The following is a 20,559-nucleotide window of genomic DNA, read 5'->3' on the forward strand; positions in this document are numbered from 1 at the left end:
GACCACATCACAACGTCTGGTCTTAGCGTTGTCTGTATTACCTCAGTTGGGAAGACTAGCTGCTTGTCCAGGTCTACGCGCATCTCCCAGCCCTTACCAGGGGTAAGCAGAAGTGATGATCTTCCCTTCTCTGTCTTCTGTCCTACCTCACCTGTTCAAGGACACAACAGTCCGTGACGTCAAGCGTACACGTCATCATTACGCGACGTTTTCAAAAAAAAAAAAAAATCCAGGGAAATTTAAAATTGCAATTTAGTAAACTAAAAAAGCCGTATTGGCATGTGTTGCAATGTTAATATTTCATCATTAATATATAAACTATTAGACTGCGTGGTGGGTAGAAGTGGGTTTCAGTAGGCCTTTAAGATACTTGTGATTTAGGGCTATATAAATAAACATTGATTGATTGATTGACATTGATTGATATTCCTTCTATTCCTTCCTACTAATCGTTAACTGAATGACGCAAAATGTCCCGAGGATCTCTATAGGCTAAAATAAGTGCAGAACAATCTTTCTTGCCCCACTCCTTGACAAGGAACTGTTAAAAAAGATTTGCATAAAACAACATCCCACTGCGGAGAGTAATAATGTTTAAAGATTAAGGCAAGCATGCAATCCTACACAAAACTCTTCTAAACCCATTTATATTTATTGTTAAGTGACACTTTAAACAGTCATCTGCTATAAACGTTGACCCCGAGATGCAAAAAAAAGCTCACTGTAGTCTTTGTAGTCCGTAACAAACACTCCCAAAGGACCTGGATTCACGCAGAGCACTAAATAGATGTGACGGGTGACGAAGAGAAGATGTCCAATTAAATCAGCTTCAGTTTCAACGCCTTTGCTAGAATTACATCTTTTTAGTCTGTAAAATACATTGCTTGTGATTTATAAATGTACACTACGAACTATGGGTCTGTTTTGAAGCTGCTTGTAGGAGGTTGATCCTGTCCAAATCTGCCAAGCCCACTTCTAGGAAGTATAATCTACTTTTCCCAAACAATGTATGTCCTGATAGGAAAGTTGTACCTTGTTGAGTTGCTCAGAGTCATGGAGACCGTCCAGGACCCGACAGTACTTCCTCTCTCGGTACTTCCGGCGAGCGAAGGTGGCGCGCTGCTCCTCTGACGCCCCACTGTGAAGCTCTTCCTCCAGCGGCAGGTTAGCTGCCCAGAAGTGGTTGGCGTTCTGGTTGCCCACTTCCAAGAAGAGCTGATGAAGATTGCATTTAAAAAGAGATGTTAATACACTAGATTTGGATATAGATTAATTTTAAGGAGTGATTTTATTTTTTTGGCACTTTAGTACAGGGAACATATTCTAAGTAACAGACTTAATTAAGAGTTACTTGGACATTAGGGGAACATATTCTAAGTAACAGACTTAATTAAGAGTTACTTGGACACTAGGGGAACATATTCTAAGTAACAAAGACTTAATTTACAGTTATTTGGTTAGGGTTAGGTTTAGGGCAGTGGTTCTTAACCTGGGTTCTATCGAACCCTAGGGGTTCGGTGAGTGGGCCTCAGGGGTTCGGCGGAACCTCCACCGCGGAGGTCAAGAATAAGACACACCTGACTCATCGTTTGAATAAAAACTTCTCCCTATCAGCGTTATTATGGATACCGCAAAATAATGTTCCCTCTTAATTTTCCATCTGATTTGCAGGTGTTTAATTTGTTCTGAGTTCATGCACTGTGTTGGTTTTGTTCTTTGAACAAGGTGATGTATATGCACGGTTAATTTTGTGCACCAGTAAAAAAAACATAACTTTGTCTTGAATTTTAAAAAATAAATACAAATTTCACTAATGAAGAGTTTGGTGGATGCACGTATGAAACCAGTGGGGTTCGGTACCTCCAACAAGGTTAAGAACCACTGGTTTAGGGTTAGAGGGTTAGGGTTAAGGTTAGGGTTAGTAATGGTGAATATATTCCCCCATACTAAAGTATTACCGGCTTACTGGTTGTATAATCAGGCCATGCAGAATAAGGCATTAAGTACTTCATAATGACTAATGAAGAGCCAATATGTTACTACCGTATTTTTCGGACTATAAGTCCACGTTTTTTTCAAATTTTGGCTGTGGGTGCGACGTATACTCCAGAGCGACTTATATGTGAAATTATTAACACATTACCGTAAAATATAAAATAATATTATTTATCTCATTAGCGTGAGCGACGAAGAAAATGTCCGCAATTGTCACTCAAATGCCAAACAATAAGAATTCGGCGGGGGGCGGCAGAAGTGCATTGTGGGTCATGATATGCTAACTGCTATATGCTACTGCCGGATCTATTAAAATGGATCACATCAACATTGGCGGTAACTTGTAAAAACTGAGAAGGACTGAACTAAAATGGCACCGAAAAGGAAATCATGTACTGCAGATTACAAGCTGGACGTAGTGAAATATGCAGCAGAGAACAGCAATCGAGCAGCAGACAGAAAGGACGCTAGCGGGGCGCAAACCAGAGGCGACACCAAGGAAGATTTCATCGGATTTAGCGATCGGGAGTGACAGAATGTTTGGTAAACGTATAGCATGTTCTATATTTAATAGGTTTTTGAATGACTCTTACCATAATATGTTACATTAACATACCAGGCACCTTCTCAGTTGGTTATTTATGCGTCATATAACATACAGTTATTCAGCCTGTTGTTCACTATTCTTTATTTATTTTAAATTGCCTTTCAAATGTCTATTCTTGGTGTTGGGTTTTGTCAAATAAATTTCCCCCCAAAATGCGATTTATACTCCAGTGCGACGTATATACCGTATCTTTTTTTCCTTCTTTATTGTGCATTTTCGGCCGGTGCGACGTATACTCCGAAGCGACTTATAGTCCAAAAAATACGGTAATTTGCATGTTAATAGGAAACTAATTAATGGTGAATATGTTCCCTACACTCAAGTGTGACCAATTTTAATAACAGAGTAAATTAGTCTTCAAACAATCATTGTTTAGACGCGTCTTTGAATGCTTTATGTCAGGGATATTCAACTAAATTGTTTTGGGGGCCACATTTTCAGAAAGCTAAGGACTGGGGGGCTTGACTTCTCCCCTCTATTTATCTTATTAGATATATTCTGTAGAACCAGCGTCCTCTTTATTTAATATTTGAGTTTGGTGTATTTATTTTGTCAGAGTTACAGGAGCTCTCTGCTGTTTTTAAGGACCTTCTGCAACAAAACGAGTCAAAGATCCTCTTTATGACTGTTTTTAAGAATCTGCTGCAAAAATATGAGTCTCTCACAGATTTTTTTTTAACCGAACACGCAAGCCACCAGTTGAATAGTCCCAATGATGAAAAAGGGAGGACCTAAAACTGAACTATGAGTAACACTATTACTTCTGTATATCTAAAGAAGTTTAACAAATGACTACCGACCGCATCTGAAGTAAACAAGCTACAGCAACACCTTAATTTGGGGGTGAGTAACCCGCGGTTCTAAAGCCACATGTTGGCTTCCTAGACTTCTTTCAGAGATGTGTGAAAATGGAAAAAAATTTGATTTGATATATTTTCTGTAGGAGAACAACCATGACAAAAACCTTCCTAATTGATAGAAATCCCACAGTTCATGTTATACATGCTTCACTGATGAGAGAATTTGGCAAGCACCGTTTTGTCCTAAAAATTTCAGCAATCCTTGAACTCATCGCAGTTTGTTTACATGTCCAACTTTCTCCGATGATGCCACAGAAAGACATGTTTTATGCCACTCCTTCTTTGTCTCATTTTGTCCATTAAAACATTTTAAGCTGTGCGTGAATGCACAAAGGTTAGCTTTGTCTATTTTATTGATTCGTAGGGGTGCTTATCAGGCATATTTGGTCAATCAATGACTGCAAGCTAATCAGTGCTAACATGCTAGAAAAGGCTAACTGTATGTACATATCGCATCTTTATGCCTCGTTTTAAGTGTATTTGAGCTCATTTAATATCCTTTACTCTGTGTATTTAATTTATATATGCATGTATCATGACACATTATCTGTATGTAATATTGGCCGCATTTCTGTGTTATTTGTGTGCCATGTTGTTCCAGACCACAGCAAATGTTCCACAGCTCGCAAAGATTGTAATAAATCCATTAGCAGAAGACAGCTTGCAGTTTCCTTTAACTTGGACACACACATCTATACTGTTGGCCATTCCAAACCAGTAATTTCCAGAACTTATCTCATCCTGTGAGAATCCTCCATTTTTACTAATGATTTCCAATGTTGCAAAAATGTGTAGAATAAAAATTAAAATACATTTCTGTCAATGAAGATTTGCGTCAGCCTTTAATAGTAGACTAATATGGAACCTTACATCATGTGATGCCTTCATTATAACAATGATATTAGTCTTTAATTTTTTTGCTGCTCCAGACAGATTTTCATTTTCTATTTTTGGGTCAATACGGCTCTTTCAACATTTTGGGTTGCTGACCCCTGCCTTAGTTAGATAAATCACATTACGAAAAAATATGTAACTTCCAAAAAATAGAAGACTTAAATGGGTGCCTTGGGGAACACTTCAGTTATGTACATCACAAGTTTGGACCCTTGTGTTTGATCTTTGCGGGCAAAATGTTAATGCAAGGATCAGCCAATGTCTTTACAGTGGTCCAAGTTCTGTCAGGCTTGCCCCTGACAGTTTGGTTGTGTTTTAGTTTTTCCTCTGTGTGTGTGTAGTATTTCCTGTCTTTAGTTCCTGTCAGCACTCTTATTTTGTCTGTTTCTTGTGTTTCTCCCTGAGCGCTGTTTCCCCTCAGCTGCGGCTGATTGGCACCTGGCCAAACCTGGCGTCAATCAGCCCGCTCCTGATTTTACCTGCTTTGTCCTCCAGTCAGTGCTGGATTGTTGTCGCTCCTGTCGTGTCGTGTCTTGTCATTGCAGCGTAGCGGTAAGCTATATTTCGGTAGCTGTTTGTGGCTTACTGTCTTTTGTTTCCTGCTTCCGTTTTGTTTTCATACTACAAGCAACGACTTCTGTTTCCTGCTCGCTACCTGCTAGGCTCGTTATCTTCTAGCTCCCATGCTAGCTTTTTTAGTTTGTTATCCGCCTCGTGCGCGCTTTTTGTTGGTACCCTTTTGTTTGTTCTTGTTCCCCTGCTAGCTTCCACGCTAGGCTTGTTATCTTCTATCTCCCATACTAGCTCTTTTAGTTTGTTACCCGCCTTGTGCGCGCTTTTTGTTAGTACCCTTTTGTTTGTTCTTGTTCTAGTATTTTAATTAAATCAATTATTCAATGCCTGCCTCATTCTCGGCATCTTGGAGTCTGTCAACAACAAACTCTGACAAGTTCCTCTTTACAACCAGGAGCACTTGAGCGTTTTCTGAACATTTTTTAGGAAAAAAATGTTGCCTTCTAAGTCTTGAACTGAACTCTTTGGTGTCATTTCTGCGACACATTTTTGGCCCCTGAACTGCCAGTTGGACAGCCCTGCTTTATATGGTTATTGTTTTTTTCCATACGATCTGGTTGTGTCCTTGAACAAGATACTTCACCCTTGCTCCTGATGGGTCGTGGTTAGCGCCTTGCATGGCAGCTCCCGCCATTAGTGTGTGAATGTGTGTGTGTGAATGGGTGAATGTGGAAATAGTCTCAAAGCGCTTGAAGGTAGATAAGCTATATATATACAAGAGGACCTTGGTGATTTCCCTACCTCCACCAGCTCATTGCTCCAGATGCTGCTGTCCAGCTTCAAGCTGCGCACCTTGGAGATACTGGGGCCGAGGGAGCGGTGCTGCCCTGTCGCCAACAAGAAGAAAAAACACAACTCAACAAGCACGATGGAGCTTACAGAGCAGACATCTTGAGTCCTCTTAGCGCTCCTTAATTGGAAATGAAAGCGCAGAACGAGAGGGCCATTAATTGCTAATGAATCATGAGTAATTCATTGTGTTTGTTGGTTGACCTGTTTATTTGGGCAGAGAGCGGGGTGGCTTGTGGGGTTGCTTATGGCCGAAGAGAGCACACTCGTGAATAAAACATGAAACGCGAACCAGACTGCATGTGTGAAATATTGTCCTATAACGGTGGACTCTTTCGAATTGAAATAGAGCAGTGGTGGCATGACTTGACACAGATTCGAGAGTTTTATGACGGCGCTACAAGGTGGACAGCACCGCAGGGCCTATAAGGCTTGTTGTTGAGAAAATGGAAGCCGGTATAGGGTGATATCCTCACGTATACTATGAATAACCAAATGTGTTCATCTTTCCCCTGGTGAGCCACAACACAACACAAAAAAAACGCATTCCCATCACAACGGCTAGCCCACAAAAAAAGACCAAGCTGCCACACTTTTCACGCCCAATTAAAAACTTTCCCAGTGACAATGCTATGCAAGCTGTCCTCCTTCCTACTAGTACTATTATCTCACTGTGCTGAAGCATGGATCACAAGGACTGCTGTCTTACTAGATGGCATTTTTAAAAAGAAATACAATGATAGAATACGATACTATCATATGACACTATTTGTCACCGGCGGGAGCAAATATTATTAGTGATGTTGTAGTTCTAGCAACCAGTACACATTCATAAGTGTTTTACTTCAACTACTAATGCAAATATTATTATCAATAATAAGAAAAAACATATATTTTTATTTGGGCCTGTTTTTCATAAGACTGAACTCAAATATCCAAACCTTTGGCAATACAGGGTCTGTATTTCTTTCTAATATTTCTCACAAATCTGCCTAAATCTGTGTTAGTGAACACTAATCCTTTGCAGAAATTATTCTTCCCCCTCAGGATTGGGATATCAAGATGCTGATTAGCCAGCTTCCGGCTAGCCACAATAAAAGCCAAACAAAAAAGATGCAATTTTATTACACACCACAACGCCCCATGTTGCCAGTGTTGAGGAAGCATGCAGTGGCATGTAAATCTTTTGCCCATGAATTAAATTTTCATTTCTCTACCATAATGTATTTCCAATAATGTTTCATAGAAATTGGCAGTACATCCAACCGGCCTCACAACTGTACACCACCTGTAACCACACCAGCCCAGGACCTCCAAATCTTCACTTACAATATGTCTGACACCAGCCACCCAGACAGCTAGGGCAACAATTGGTTTGCACAACTAAAGAATTTCAGCACACAGTCAGAAACAGGCAACTCATTTGCATGCTGTTGTCTTCACTCTGGTCTTCATCTAACCGACTTCAGTGGAACGATGCTAACATTCAATGGAGAGGTGTTCTCTACCCAAATCCACAGTTTCACTGTTAAGGGAAGACGGCAGGAAGCGTTGTGTGGGTGAACCATGGATGGACTGGGATTGGGTTATGAACAACAAACACGGCTGCCTTTTATTGATGGCATTTAGAATGGACAGAAAAAAAAAAAACTCCCAGTTGTTGTCCCCAGATATGCCACCCATTGACCATGTTTGAGGTTCTGTTGAATAGAATATAAGACAACCATTGAAGAGGATCGGACCAATATTCCAAAGATTTACACAACATTACCAACTCTATGCAAAAGAGAAGTGTTGCACTGTGTGAGGCACATGTTGGACAAAGAAACCTACATTTTCATTTGCTCACGCACAGCAAATCCAAATCAAATCCAAATTATATCAAATAAAAATAGATGTTTCAGTTGCATTTAAGGTAAATAAATGCTATAATAATTATTTTTATTATTAAAAATAATTTTAGAAAACAGCTATAATTAGAACATTTGTGGTAGTGATACAATTATTTTTTAAATGTCTTTGTTTTGTTTACAGCTCATTACAGTTCTCTACATACTTGTCAGCAACTAGTAGGTGATGACTACAATGTATCCAACTGGGCACCCTCCTTTTGTATCGGGTATATAGGTTCTAGGGTTAGATTCCAGAGCACACAGATTTTCTTTCTGCACATAGTGGAACATAATGGACTCTAAAAGTCCTTTAAGTCAATGCAACTAATAAAAATGTGCGAGTAGGAGCTCTGTCCGCATCAGCGAGTGAAGCGACAGGCTATTAAAATTCATTCACTCTTGTTCCAAGACAAAGAAGAAGAAGAAGAAAAGCCAGTCTGGGATCATTTTTACCATTAGCTTTCTCATTACTTCTTCCCTCTTCCTCTTGTTCAGCACTTCTCTTTATTGTCTGTGACATCAGAGCGCTAATTATAAGTGAGGCAAAGCATTGGTATTCCGAGAGGATCACCGTCTAATTTAAAGGAGAGCCTCCTCCTCTCTCACCAAGCGTGTCGACCAAATGTAATATTAAACAGCCCAGCAAATGAAATCATTTAAGGGTATTTGAGGAGGGATGTTGGATATCTGATGGCTACCAATTACATGGGCTTTGCTGAGGTGAGGTGAAGAATCACATTAAAAGTTCTGGCTCTTAGGCATGAAGGGATAAAGAGGGAGGGAAGTGTAGATAGAGTGTAGATAGATAGAGCACGCTTCAATCCCACCTGCACACTTCTTACAGATGACCACGCCCAGGTTGATCGACGCCCACTCAGGCTGTGGGGCACGGCAGTCTGCACAGGTCCTGTTGGCCTCGTTAAACCAAATCTTCTCGGCCACCTCGTAGTCGGACAACGTCTCTGTGATGGACTCCTGAATGGCCTCCATCCACTCCAACTTCTCCCGCTCTGACTCGGCCACAAAGCTGCAAAGAATGGGTTACTGGTTACACATTTAATTTGAGCAAACAATTCAAAAGCACACCGTGGATTTTCAATGGGGTTGGAGTGGGCTTGCACTATTTGGAGGGCCTTTCAATGGTTGGGGTTGCATGACTTAAACTACAGTAAATGCTTTAACACCTCTATTAACTTACTGTAGTAGATTTTATTTAATCCACAAAAAAAATTAATTAGAAGTATCTTTATTGGTCAGTGCATTACTACTCGGCTGAAAGTGTGTTACAATGAACTCATTGTTATTTATGCTGGCTGGCTTTGTGCCATATTGCTATGACAACATTGATTCTGTTGCTCCTGTGTTGCATGGTACACTTATTCATAAATTACAATGTGGTCTAATAAAGCTACATGTCGTGAACCCCCATGGCTGCAGTGGTTCTGACCCCAAGATGCAGGAAACAGGAGATTGATGTGCAGGTAAGATAATTTTAATATGAACTCAAAATAAGAAGAAGCAGTCATATATGTAACACAATCCTAATGTAGTCAATTCTCGAGCCATGAGGGACAGGCGAGGCAGGCATAAGTAGCAACCTGATTGGCAACTGCAACCAGGTGTGCCGGGCTGCTAATCAGGGACAGTTGAGGAAAACGAGTGCTCAGAGGAGACATACAGGAAATGGAAACCAAATAGGAGTGCTGGCAGGAAATAAACACAAAACAAAGAAACGCAAACAGAAATGAAGTGACAGATTGTTAGCTACTACTATCTAAAGCGCTGCTCAGCCGTCCATCGTAGATAAAGATTGTTGTTTTCCAAGCAAGCAGACATTTCAATGGCTTGTCTGATTTTATCATCCATGCTGGCTCTCAAATTGATCAATTTTCCCATTTCAGTAAGCCCTGCAGTGATCTGATCCAATTTAAAATTCAGTTCAGAAATCGCCACATTCTGTGTTCCCACAGCTCGACCCATTCATTCCTTTGCCACGGGAAGCCTTTGGGCTCCTTGAACGACTTCCATAGTCTACCAAATTTGACGATACACCAAAGCAATACTCAGCCCAATCAGCAGAAGCCCAGCGATCAAGGTTCCAAATAGGCAGATGTCTTCCACGTCAAGTGGTGAGAGTCCAGCTTATCAATTTCATGTTGGGTGTTTAGATATCGGAGGACACCGCAGAAAAAGAGGTTTTTTTTTTAAGAATAAGACTAGACAAGACATAGAGCACAAGCAGGGAGAGACAGAGAGGGTGGGAATGCAACCTCCTCCGCCAAGTACAAGTTGACAACGGTGGAGTCCTTCATATCCTGTGGGACAGCACCTTCTCTCCCACCACAAGCAAAGGAGCTTGTGGCAATGGTCTAAGAGAGCAGGCTTTCCACATTTAAGGACTTCAGATGTGATCCCATTGCTGCTTTGTGATTTACCAGGGATGAAGCATTCGTGAGCTCAACGGGTGTTGGTTCCATGTCTAGTTCTTCTGAAGTTGATGTTCAACATGACAGAGTGCTATATCAGAGATGGTGTTTTCACTGGTAGTCATCACAGATAGAGATGATTTCTCCTGAAGATGATTGTTTGATGTGATGGTCTGAGCGCTTTTTGATGTCATCATACATACCTTTAATGTTACCAGAATCAGCAGCTCTCTGGATGTTATTGCAAAGCTGTAGTCAGTAGCTGTTGGCACAGTGTCGGGAGGCTAGCTGGAGTTTCTTACTTGATTTCCTGAGGATGTTTAAGGACCTGATGGATTGCATTTGTTTGTAGTTGGTAAGAGCAATTTATTTTTTCTTACAGTACTGAAGTCAATACTGATGATGGTTTCAATGCAATTAGAGGACCTCCTTTCTTTTCTGCCAGAGACCTTTAGAGTTGTACTATGGATGCTATATTGTGAGACATCCCAGCACTGTTGGAAAGAGCTGTGTTGAGGTAGGCGCGGGAGTGTTACGGCTCAGACCCCTGCCAACGGCGCTCATCCGTCTGTGTGCTCCAGTGAGCGCACCTCAGAACACGCCCACGGGTGCGCACACGTGCGCGTCTCCGCCCTGCAGCATCCACCAGGTGTAATCATTCACCGGCAATCAGCACACCTGCATGTAATGAAGGAGCTGCCTTCTTCAATCAATCAATCAATCAATAGTTTACTTATATAGCCCTAAATCCCTAGTGTCTCAAAGGGCTGCACAAACCACCACGACATCCTCGGTAGACCCACATAAGGGCAAGGAAAACTCACACCCAGTGGGACATCGGCGACAATAATGACCCGGTGGGACGTCGGTGACAATAATGACTATGAGAACCTTAGAGAGGAGGAAAGCAATGGATGTCGAGCGGGTCTAACATGATACTGTGAAAGTTCAATCCACAATGGATCCAACACAGTCGCGAGAGTCCAGTCCAAAGCGGATCCAACACAGCAGCGAGAGTCCCGTTCACAGCGGAGCCAGCAGGAAACCATCCCAAGCGGAGGCGGATCAGCAGCGCAGAGATGTCCCCAGCCGATACACAGGCAAGCAGTACATGGCCACCGGATCGGACCGGACCCCCTCCACAAGGGAGAGTGGGACATAGAAGAAAAAGAAAAGAAACGGCAGATCAACTGGTCTAAAAAGGGAGTCTATTTAAAGGCTAGAGTATACAAATGAGTTTTAAGGTGAGACTTAAATGCTTTTACTGAGGTGGCATCTCGAACTGTTACCGGGAGGGCATTCCAGAGTACTGGAGCCCGAACGAAAACGCTCTATAGCCCGCAGACTTTTTTTGGGCTTTGGGAATCACTAACAAGCCGGAGTCCTTTGAACGCAGATTTCTTGCTGGGACATATGGTACAATACAATCGGCAAGATAGGATGGAGCTAGACCGTGTAGTATTTTATACGTAAGTAGTAAAACCTTAAAGTCACATCTTAAGTGCACAGGAAGGCAGTGCAGGTGAGCCAGTACAGGCGTAATGTGATCAAACTTTCTTGTCAAAAGTCTAGCAGCCGCATTTTGTACCAACTGTAATCTTTTAATGCTAGACATGGGGAGACCCGAAAATAATACGTTACAGTAGTCGAGGCGAGATGTAACAAACGCATAGATAATGATCTCAGCGTCTTTAGTGGACAGAATGGAGCGAATTTTAGCGATATTACGGAGATGAAAGAAGGCCGTTTTAGTAACGCTTTTAATGTGTGCCTCAAAGGAGAGAGTTGGGTCGAAGATAATACCCGATTCTTTACCGTGTCGCCTTGTTTAATTGTTTGGTTGTCAAATGTTAGAGTTGTATTATTAAATAGAGTTTGGTGTCTAGCAGGACCGATAATCAGCATTTCCGTTTTTTTGGCGTTGAGTTGCAAAAAGTTAGCGGACATCCATTGTTTAATTTCATTAAGACACGCCTCCAGCTGACTACAATCGGGCGTGTTGGTCAGCTTTAGGGGCATGTAGAGTTGGGTGTCATCAGCATAACAGTGAAAGCTAATACCGTATTTGCGTATGATGTCACCTAGCGGCAGCATGTAGATGCTGAAGAGTGCAGGGCCAAGGACCGAACCCTGGGGAACTCCACACGTTACCTTAACGTAGTCCGAGGTCACATTGTTATGGGAGACACACTGCATCCTATCAGTAAGATAAGAGTTAAACCAAGACAGGGCTAAGTCTGACATACCAATTCGTGTTTTGATACGTTCTAATAAAATATTATGATCGACGGTATTGAAGGCAGCGCTAAGATCGAGGAGCAGCAACATAGATGACACATCAGAATCCATCGTTAGCAATAGATCATTAGTCATTTTTGCGAGGGCTGTCTCCGTGGAGTGATTTGCCCTGAAACCGGATTGAAAGGTTATACATAGATTGTTAGACGCTAAGTGTTCATTTAACTGCTCCGCAACAATTTTTTCAAGGATTTTTGAAATAAAGGGAAGGTGAGACACCGGTCAGTAGTTTACCATGAGGTCAGGATCGAGGTTAGGTCTTTTAAGAAGAGGATGAGTAACCGCTTTTTTGAATGCTAGGGGAACAATGCCCGAGGAGAGTGATAAGTTTATAATATTTAGCACTGATGGACCTAATAATACAAAGAGCTCCTTGATCAGTTTCCCAGGAAGAGGGTCAAGTAAACATGTTGTCTGTTTTATTCCATTTACACGTTGTAACAATTCCTCTAATGTTATTTCCTCAAAACGAGAGAAACTATTTCGGAGGGCAGTATCCGCCGTATATACCATCGTATCAGTGTTAATAGAACCCCGTTGTAGCTGGGACGCATTGTCTTTAATCTCCTTTCTAATGACTTCAATTTTCTTACTAAAGAATTGCATAAAGTCATCAGCTGAGTGGGTTGAGCTACTGGAAGGGGTCCCTTGTTGGGTTAGCGATGCTACCGTACTAAACAAAAATTTAGGATCGTTTTTATTACGGTGGATGAGATTTGAGTAATATTTAGCTTTAGCTAAGGTAAGCATGCGTTTATAAGTTATTAAACCATCACTCCATGCTTGATGGTGCACCTCAAGTTTAGTCGTGCGCCATTTGCGTTCCAGCTTTCTACATAATAATTTCTGAGCTCTAGTTTCTTCTGTAAACCACGGGGTGCGCTTTTTCGGAGCCTTTTTTAACTTTAGCGGTGCTATGTTATCAATGGTTTCGCGCAGGGCGTCGTTAAAGTTGTTAGTGAGGTTATCAATAGAGCCCACATACTTTGGGAACGGTGCCATTACTGAGGGCAGTAGGTCAGCAAGAGTTGTCGTTGTGGCCGTATTAATGTTGCGGCTGCTATAGCAGTTATTATTATTATTAGTTTGACGAACATGCGTCTGAACCTCGAATTTTATAAGGTAATGATCGGACAATACTTTAGTATACGGGAGTATCGTAACTTTGGAAACGGTGATACCCATGACAAGCACTAGGTCTATCGTATTACCGTTGCGATGCGTGGGTTCATTTATTATTTGTGTGAGACCACAGCTATCAATTACAGTCTGGAGCGCTACGCACGGTGGGTCCGATGGGGTGTTCATATGGATATTAAAGTCCCCCATTATGATTATATTATCGGCGTGTGTCACTAGATCAGCAACGAACTCGGAGAATTCATTGATAAAGTCCGAATAGGGCCCTGGGGGGCGGTAGATAACAGCCAGGTGTAGAGGCAGCGGTGTGACAGAGGTTTCATAGTAAGCACCTCAAACGATTTATATTTATTATTTATGTTAGGACTAAGGTTAAAGTTTTCGTTGTATATTAGTGCGACCCCCCCACCCCTTTTAAGCGGACGGGCAATATGCGCATGTGTAAAGTTAGGACGACATGCCTCATTTAGCGCAAAAAAGTCGTTTGGTTTAAGCCAGGTTTCGCTGAGACCGATGACGTTAAGATTGTTGTCTCTGATAATATCATTAACTAATAATGTTTTGGGAGACAATGATCTTATGTTTAAAAAACCTATATTATAGGTAGTGGGCTGTTTTAGGGAGTTTTTGATCAAATTATCCATAGTAGCAATATTAATAATGTTGTGTTTATTATGCCCAGTGCATTTAGTATAGTTACGACCATATCTAGGAATTGATACGACAGGGATTTTCCGATTGTTTGATTGTTGCTTTGATAAACTGCACGCATCATGGTTAGCCACCTCAGTAACGGGAATTTTCCGATTGTTTGATTGTTGCTTTGATAAACTGCACGCATCCTGGTTAGCCACCTCAGTAACGGGGATTTTCCGATTGTTTGTTTGTTGCTTTGATAAACTGCACGCATCATGGTTAGCCACCTCAGTAACGGGGATTTTCCGATTGTTTGTTTGTTGCTTTGATAAACTGCACGCATCACAGTTAGCCACCTCGGTAAAACACATGTCCAACTCTGAAACACTCAAAGCAGAAAAAACGTGTTCTAATTTAACTGACTCCTTACCCAGACCAGTAGTCTCACTTCTTCCATTTAAATCCGTCTTCAGGGTGGAGGGAAGTGGTGTTCTGTGGGGATTAGCCTTCTGCTTTGTTTTTAGCCCCGCTCGACATCCGCGTTTCCGATCACACCGCTGGCGTCTGCTCCGTAGACGGCCCCCGCTGCTACTAGACTCCCCTGCTTCACAGGCCGCTGGATGTAGCCGGCGACGTATTCCCATGCTAGTTAGCACGTTTAGCACGCACGCGTCTATCAGTCCAAAACGGCCCGATATGTCCACATCCAGAAGTGTCTGGCGGTCGTACGTGATCACGGAGTGACCACGATGTGAGCCAGCCATAAAGTTTGTAGAATTGTCCAGTATTTCTGCCAAATGTTCCATCTTTAGCAAGAGCCCCTCGAGGTCGCAGCCCGTCCGGGCGCCGCCATCTTAAGCCTGGACAACCTGCAATCGCTCGCCAGAGTATAGTCTTCTGTCAAGTACAGTAAGCCACGACAATGCAATCCTGCTCTCCCTGTCTGTTTTCCCTTCCGTGTTTCATTGTCGTTTCATCCTACCGCAGACCTCCATTCCCGTGTTTGACGTTGCTATGTGTGTCGTCATTCCTCGTCGTTGTTCGCCTGCTTCTGAGGTTTGACCCTTGGATCTCTACCTCCCGCTTGGACACGTTTTTCTTGACGCCTCTCGCTCGCCCTGGATCCTCTGGCTGCCCCACAGACTTCCATGTTCTTTCGCTCTCACCAACATTTACGGTAAACCCTCCAGTTAAATACTACACATAGTCTTACACCATACACACTCTAGGATCTAGTTCACACTCCATTTCTTTAGTTTATATTTTTATTGTTTGATTATTATATATATCATTAATATATACAATACATCTATAGAGCTATGTTTCCTCTAGTGTCTGTTGCCGTCACCTTCCTCAGTTATTCATAACAGGGAGGAGATAAAGCTGCTCTTGTTTGGAGATATGTTTTACTACTGTGTCAAGCGGATTTTAGAATTTGTCCTTATTTCTTTGGAGGAGCTGAGTGTTGGTGCATCAACACTCACCAGGTGAACAGGTCCCATGGTTGTGTTGAGGCAGAGAGTTAATATCCTCTCTGAACCGCCTGTAGGTAGTTATATTGCTCTCAGTAGAGTTTTCTTTATTTTGTATTCCCTGGTTTCAGTAGGAGGTTTGCCTTGCATGAAAAAGGTGTTGTCCCTTTTTGTTAGTGAGCCGGATGAATAGAGTCAGATTTTTTGAATGGTTGAAATGTCTAGTTGCCTCTTTAGGAGTTCATTGTTAATAACTACAGTCTTCCAAACATCATTTATGCCAAGCAGGTCCTTCGTCATCCCGGGCGTCATGTTTCCGACATTCTAGCATCCCAGACATAATGCTGGAGTTGTTGCTTGATAGGTTTTGTTTGCTTTACTTGGTGCGAAAATTTGCAGCCCACTGGTCAGGATAAATGTATCAGCTTCATGCAACCAATGAAGCAGGTAGGATGTGGCAGGACAGCACCACATTTGCAGGGAACTGCTCAGCTTAAGTCAGCCTGTAGCTGTACAAATGAAGAATCTCCCCCACTGTCGGAGGCAACCTCCGGCGCTTCAATCTACGCCAAATGAGAAAAGGGTTAGGCTTAGTATTCTATTTAACCGATACATAGGGCAGTGGTTAACGGGTGCCAGAGCATCTCCACATGCCAGTGACCCACTGCTTTTCTGAAATCCTCTTCAGTTTAGCCTGGAAACGCAAGGTTCCAGATTCTGTGTGTGGTCACGAAGTGGCACTGCAGGAGACTTGGCGGTGGAGAGGCTATGTCCCGTCAGGAGCAGACTTACGCACTCGTCTTTTCACCCCCGCAGGAAGGATTTGCCAACTGCAGACCATCAGAAGCAGCATGTATTAACTACAAGCACCTCAAATTGCAGTACTACAGCGCGGGGATATCACACGCACCCTGTGCAAGCACACACACATGACTTCTTGTGGGAGCAGTTTCAATCATCATTTCCAAACTTATTGCAGCTTCGGTGGTTTGGTTTTGTTGGCCCAAAACGTGTTGATTCTGGTAAAGGTGAAGGCAAGCCATGCCATGACATGCCAAGCCAAGAAAGTGTAAAAAAACCCTCAATTAATTATTATAGATTGAATCATAACCAATCCTTCAAACACGTGATCCTTAACAGCTTTTGATAGTGGGAGGAGTAGTGGGAAGAGGGTGGACCTCCAAGTGGTATTTATATAAGAAGACTGCTTACAAGTGCACATAGCATGGTTTTCATAAATCTGAAAATTTTTTGTTGTTTGTGAGCAAACAATGTTCAGCCCTGGAATCCACAAAGAGTTTTATAAATGAGGCCCCAGATGTCTAGCTCAACCCTTGACTGATTAATTTAACAGTTCTCCTTCCAAAATGTATCAAGTTGCTTTGGTGAAAGTAAGTGGTGGAAGAGGTGGAACTGAGGCTGGGAGATGAGTAAAATTTATACAATCACAATAATTAAACCTCTGCCTCATGAATTCGAGCTGTTTACACTTCCATTGTGGACAACTATTTTAGCTTTTTATCGCAATCATGGGCAAAGTTGGAGGGGATCTCTGTTTCAAAACTCACACCGCTCTTGTGTTATCAGGGTTGTCGTCATACTTACCAACCCTCACGATTTTTCCGGGAGGCTCCCGAATTTCAGCGCCCCTCCCGAGAATGTCATGGGGCAACTATTCTCCCGATTTCCACCCGGACTATAATATTGGGGGCGTGCAATTGAGGCACTGCCGTTAGCGTCCTCTACAAATTGTCGTCGCGTCCGCTTTTCCTCCATACAAACAGTGTGCCGGCCCAGTTACATAATGTATGCGGCCTTAACAGACACACAGAAGTGGATGCAAGGCATACTTACTCAACAGCCATACAGGTCACACTGAGGGTGGCCGTATGAACAATGTTAACACTGTAACAAAAATGCGCCACACTGTGAACCCACACTAAACAAGAATGACGAACACATCTCGGGAGAACATCCGCTCCGTAACACAGCATGAAAACAACAGAACAAATACCCAGTATCCCTTGCAGCACTAACTCTTCCGGGACGCAACAATATACACCCCCACTACCACCGAATCACGCCCCCCCCCCCCCCCCCCCCCCCCCCCACACACACACACAAACACCTCAAACCCCCCCTCCCATCTCCCGAATTCTGAGGTCTCAAGGTTGGCAAGTATGGCCGTCGTATAGGGGAGAAAAGTGATGACCATGCTAAGGGCCCACAGTCCAATAGGGCCAACACACAGCCCCCAGCGGCGGCGGCGATGACCAAGAAGAACGCGGAGTTGGAATATAACTACAACACTTTATGTACATATTTATATACATATTTATATAATATGTAACTACAAGCTCCATTCACAGGCAGAGTCCCATTGCTTTTATGAGCGGTCGAGCGGGTCAAAAGACGAAAAAAAAAAAAAAAAAAAGTTTTTTTTGTGGCGGCCGTAATTCTTTCGTGGCCGGCCGCCACAAATGAATGTGTGGGAAACCCTGATATGTTTAAGGCTTTTTAATAGTTTTATGTGCATCTATCTATGCATGAAACTTTAACATTTGCACAAAAATTCCTCATGCTAAGTATGTCTCAATAAAACGACTTAACACCCATTTTTGGGTTTGACTTTGTCTGAATTCACTTTCAAAAAAAATAGTTGCAAAATATATCGTATATGTCAATAATCAGCCAAAATACGCTATATTGCCAAAAGTATTTGGCCACCTGCCTTGACTCACATATGAACTTGCCATCCCATTTCTAACCCTTATGTTTCAATATGATGTTTTGCAGCTATTACAGCTTCAATTCTTCTGGGAAGGCTGTCCACAAGGTTGCGGAGTGTGTTAATAGGATTTTTCCACCATTCTTCCAAAAGCGCATTGGTGAGGTCACACACTGATGTTGGTCGAGAAGGCCTGGCTCTCGGTCTCCGTTCTAATTCATCCCAAAGGTGTTCTATGGCCCACAGGTCGGGACTCTGTGCAGGCCAGTCAATTTCATCCACACCAGACTCTGTCATCCATGTCTTTATGGACCTTGCTTTGTGCACTGGTGCACAGTAATGTTGGAAGAGGAAGGGGCCTGCTCCAAACTCTTCCCACAAGGTTGGGAGCATGGAATTGTCAAACATTTTTTGGTATCCTGGAGCATTTGAAGTTCCTTTCACTGAAACTAAGGGGCCAAGCCCAACTCCTCAAAAACAACCCCGCACCACAAAAACAACCCCACACTCCTTAACCAAATTTCAGACTCGGCACAATGCAGTCCGAAATGTAGTGTTGTGCTGGCAAACTCCAAACCCAGACTCGTCCATCAGATAGCCAGATGGAAAAGCGTGATTCATCAGTCCAGAGAACGCGTCTCCACTGCTCTAGAGTCCAGTGGCAACGTGCTTTGCACTACTGCATCCGACGCTTTGCATTGGACTTGGTGATATATGGCTTGGATGCAGGTGCCAAGCCATGGAAACCCATTCAATGAAGCTCTCTGCGTACTTTACATGGGCTAATCGGAAGGTTACTTGAAGTTTGGAGCTTTGTAGCAACTGACTGTGCAGAAAGTCAGCGACCTCTTTGCACTATGCATCCCCTCACCCCTCTCTGTCAGTTTACGTGGCCCACCACTTTGTGGCTGAGTTGCTGTTGTTCCCAAAAGTTTCTATTTTCTTTTAATAAAGCCGACAGTTGACTTTGGAATATTTAGGAGCAGGGAAATTTCATGACTGGATTTGTTGCACACGTGGCATCCTATGACAGTTCCATGCTGGAAATCACTGAGCTCCTGAGAATGTTTGTAAAAACAGTCTCCATCCCTAAGTGCTTGATTTTATACACATGTGGTCAGGCCAAGTGATTGATTCTGATCACTTGGATGGGTGGCCAAGTACTTTTGGCAATATAGTTGAGTTTTGTTCCATATTGCCCAGCCGTAGTTAGGATGCCCCTTTAATAGTCTGTACACCAGAAAAGAGTTGAGAAGGAGGCCAGACCATCAACAACTTTTTAGTGCGAAAGTAAAACTGTGAATCGATGGCTGAAACAATTAGCCTACTTGTTCATTCGTTTATTGCCCGTAACATTAAATTTGGTGGGGTGCACGCTGGAGTCTGGAGCCTACGTTATCTGTCATCTCTCCGCGCTACACTCTGGACAAGTCACCAGTTCATAAAAAAAAAAAAGCCAATTTATTGTAAAGCAACGGTGTTATTGTATGTTTCACACATATCACTGTCGGACAGTGTTCCAGTGTGCGGTCATTCAGAGACTGCATTGAATTTTATAATGAGGCCTTAAAGTTCCACTCAGTAATTAATAATTACTGGTCAGTTACATTATCATGATGTGTTCAATGCGGTCTTGTAAAATGGGTAATTAGTGTATAGCCAATACAACAACAATTAGTACAATAAACTAAATATAACAAAGTTAAATGTTCAAAAATGTGTTTTCATGGCAATACAGAATAAAATAGCTGACAACAACTAAAGTAAAAAACACTTTTTAGAATTTGGGACCATTTTACACTGACTTTCATATTATAGCATTACCTGTGACCTTAGCAAATGGTTAATTTAGCAAACAGAGTAATTAAGGACTAGCTCAGATCCACAACAAGCCAAGAGGCTAAATAGCCTTATTAGACTTACAACTGATATTCAGCAATGCAAACAACTGGATTTCAGAGATCTCATCAGCAAATTTACGAACAAAAAGGCCTAGCGTTGGGCTTTCTAATGAGACTGACAATGAACAAACAAACCAATTTAAACTTTAATTGGGATTGAGATTGAGATTGTTTTTGGTATTTGTTTCATAACAACGTATTCCATGTGCTCTTTGCTTTACTTGCGCATTTAAGTTAAATGCTACATTTTATATTGCTCATAAATTGTCCTGGACTATCTTGAGCCAAGACATTTTGGGTTTGTTTGCATTTGAGAGCTTGATTGTGAAATACAATAAAAAACCCATT

The 20,559-nt window shown here is 42.3% G+C and overlaps 1 protein-coding gene across 3 annotated transcripts in view; it reads right to left on the minus strand.

Annotated features, from left to right (window-relative positions):
• The window catches only part of arap2 (ArfGAP with RhoGAP domain, ankyrin repeat and PH domain 2), a 288,224-nt gene that overhangs the window by 141,905 nt on the left and 125,760 nt on the right, over window positions 1–20,559 (minus strand). For all 3 annotated transcript variants that reach the window (XR_009808512.1, XM_061913586.1, XM_061913587.1), the window contains exons 11-13: window positions 8,438–8,637; window positions 5,671–5,756; window positions 1,033–1,215 (exon numbers count right to left, since the gene is read on the minus strand). Coding sequence is in view for 2 of the 3 variants with exons in the window: in XM_061913586.1 (XP_061769570.1) it covers window positions 1,033–1,215; window positions 5,671–5,756; window positions 8,438–8,637 (469 nt within the window). In the remaining variant the exon portion in view is untranslated. The remainder of the gene's footprint in view (window positions 1–1,032; window positions 1,216–5,670; window positions 5,757–8,437; window positions 8,638–20,559) is intronic.

Source organism: Nerophis ophidion, linkage group LG10 (assembly GCF_033978795.1).
Source record: "Nerophis ophidion isolate RoL-2023_Sa linkage group LG10, RoL_Noph_v1.0, whole genome shotgun sequence".
Classification (NCBI taxonomy): domain Eukaryota; kingdom Metazoa; phylum Chordata; class Actinopteri; order Syngnathiformes; family Syngnathidae; genus Nerophis; species Nerophis ophidion.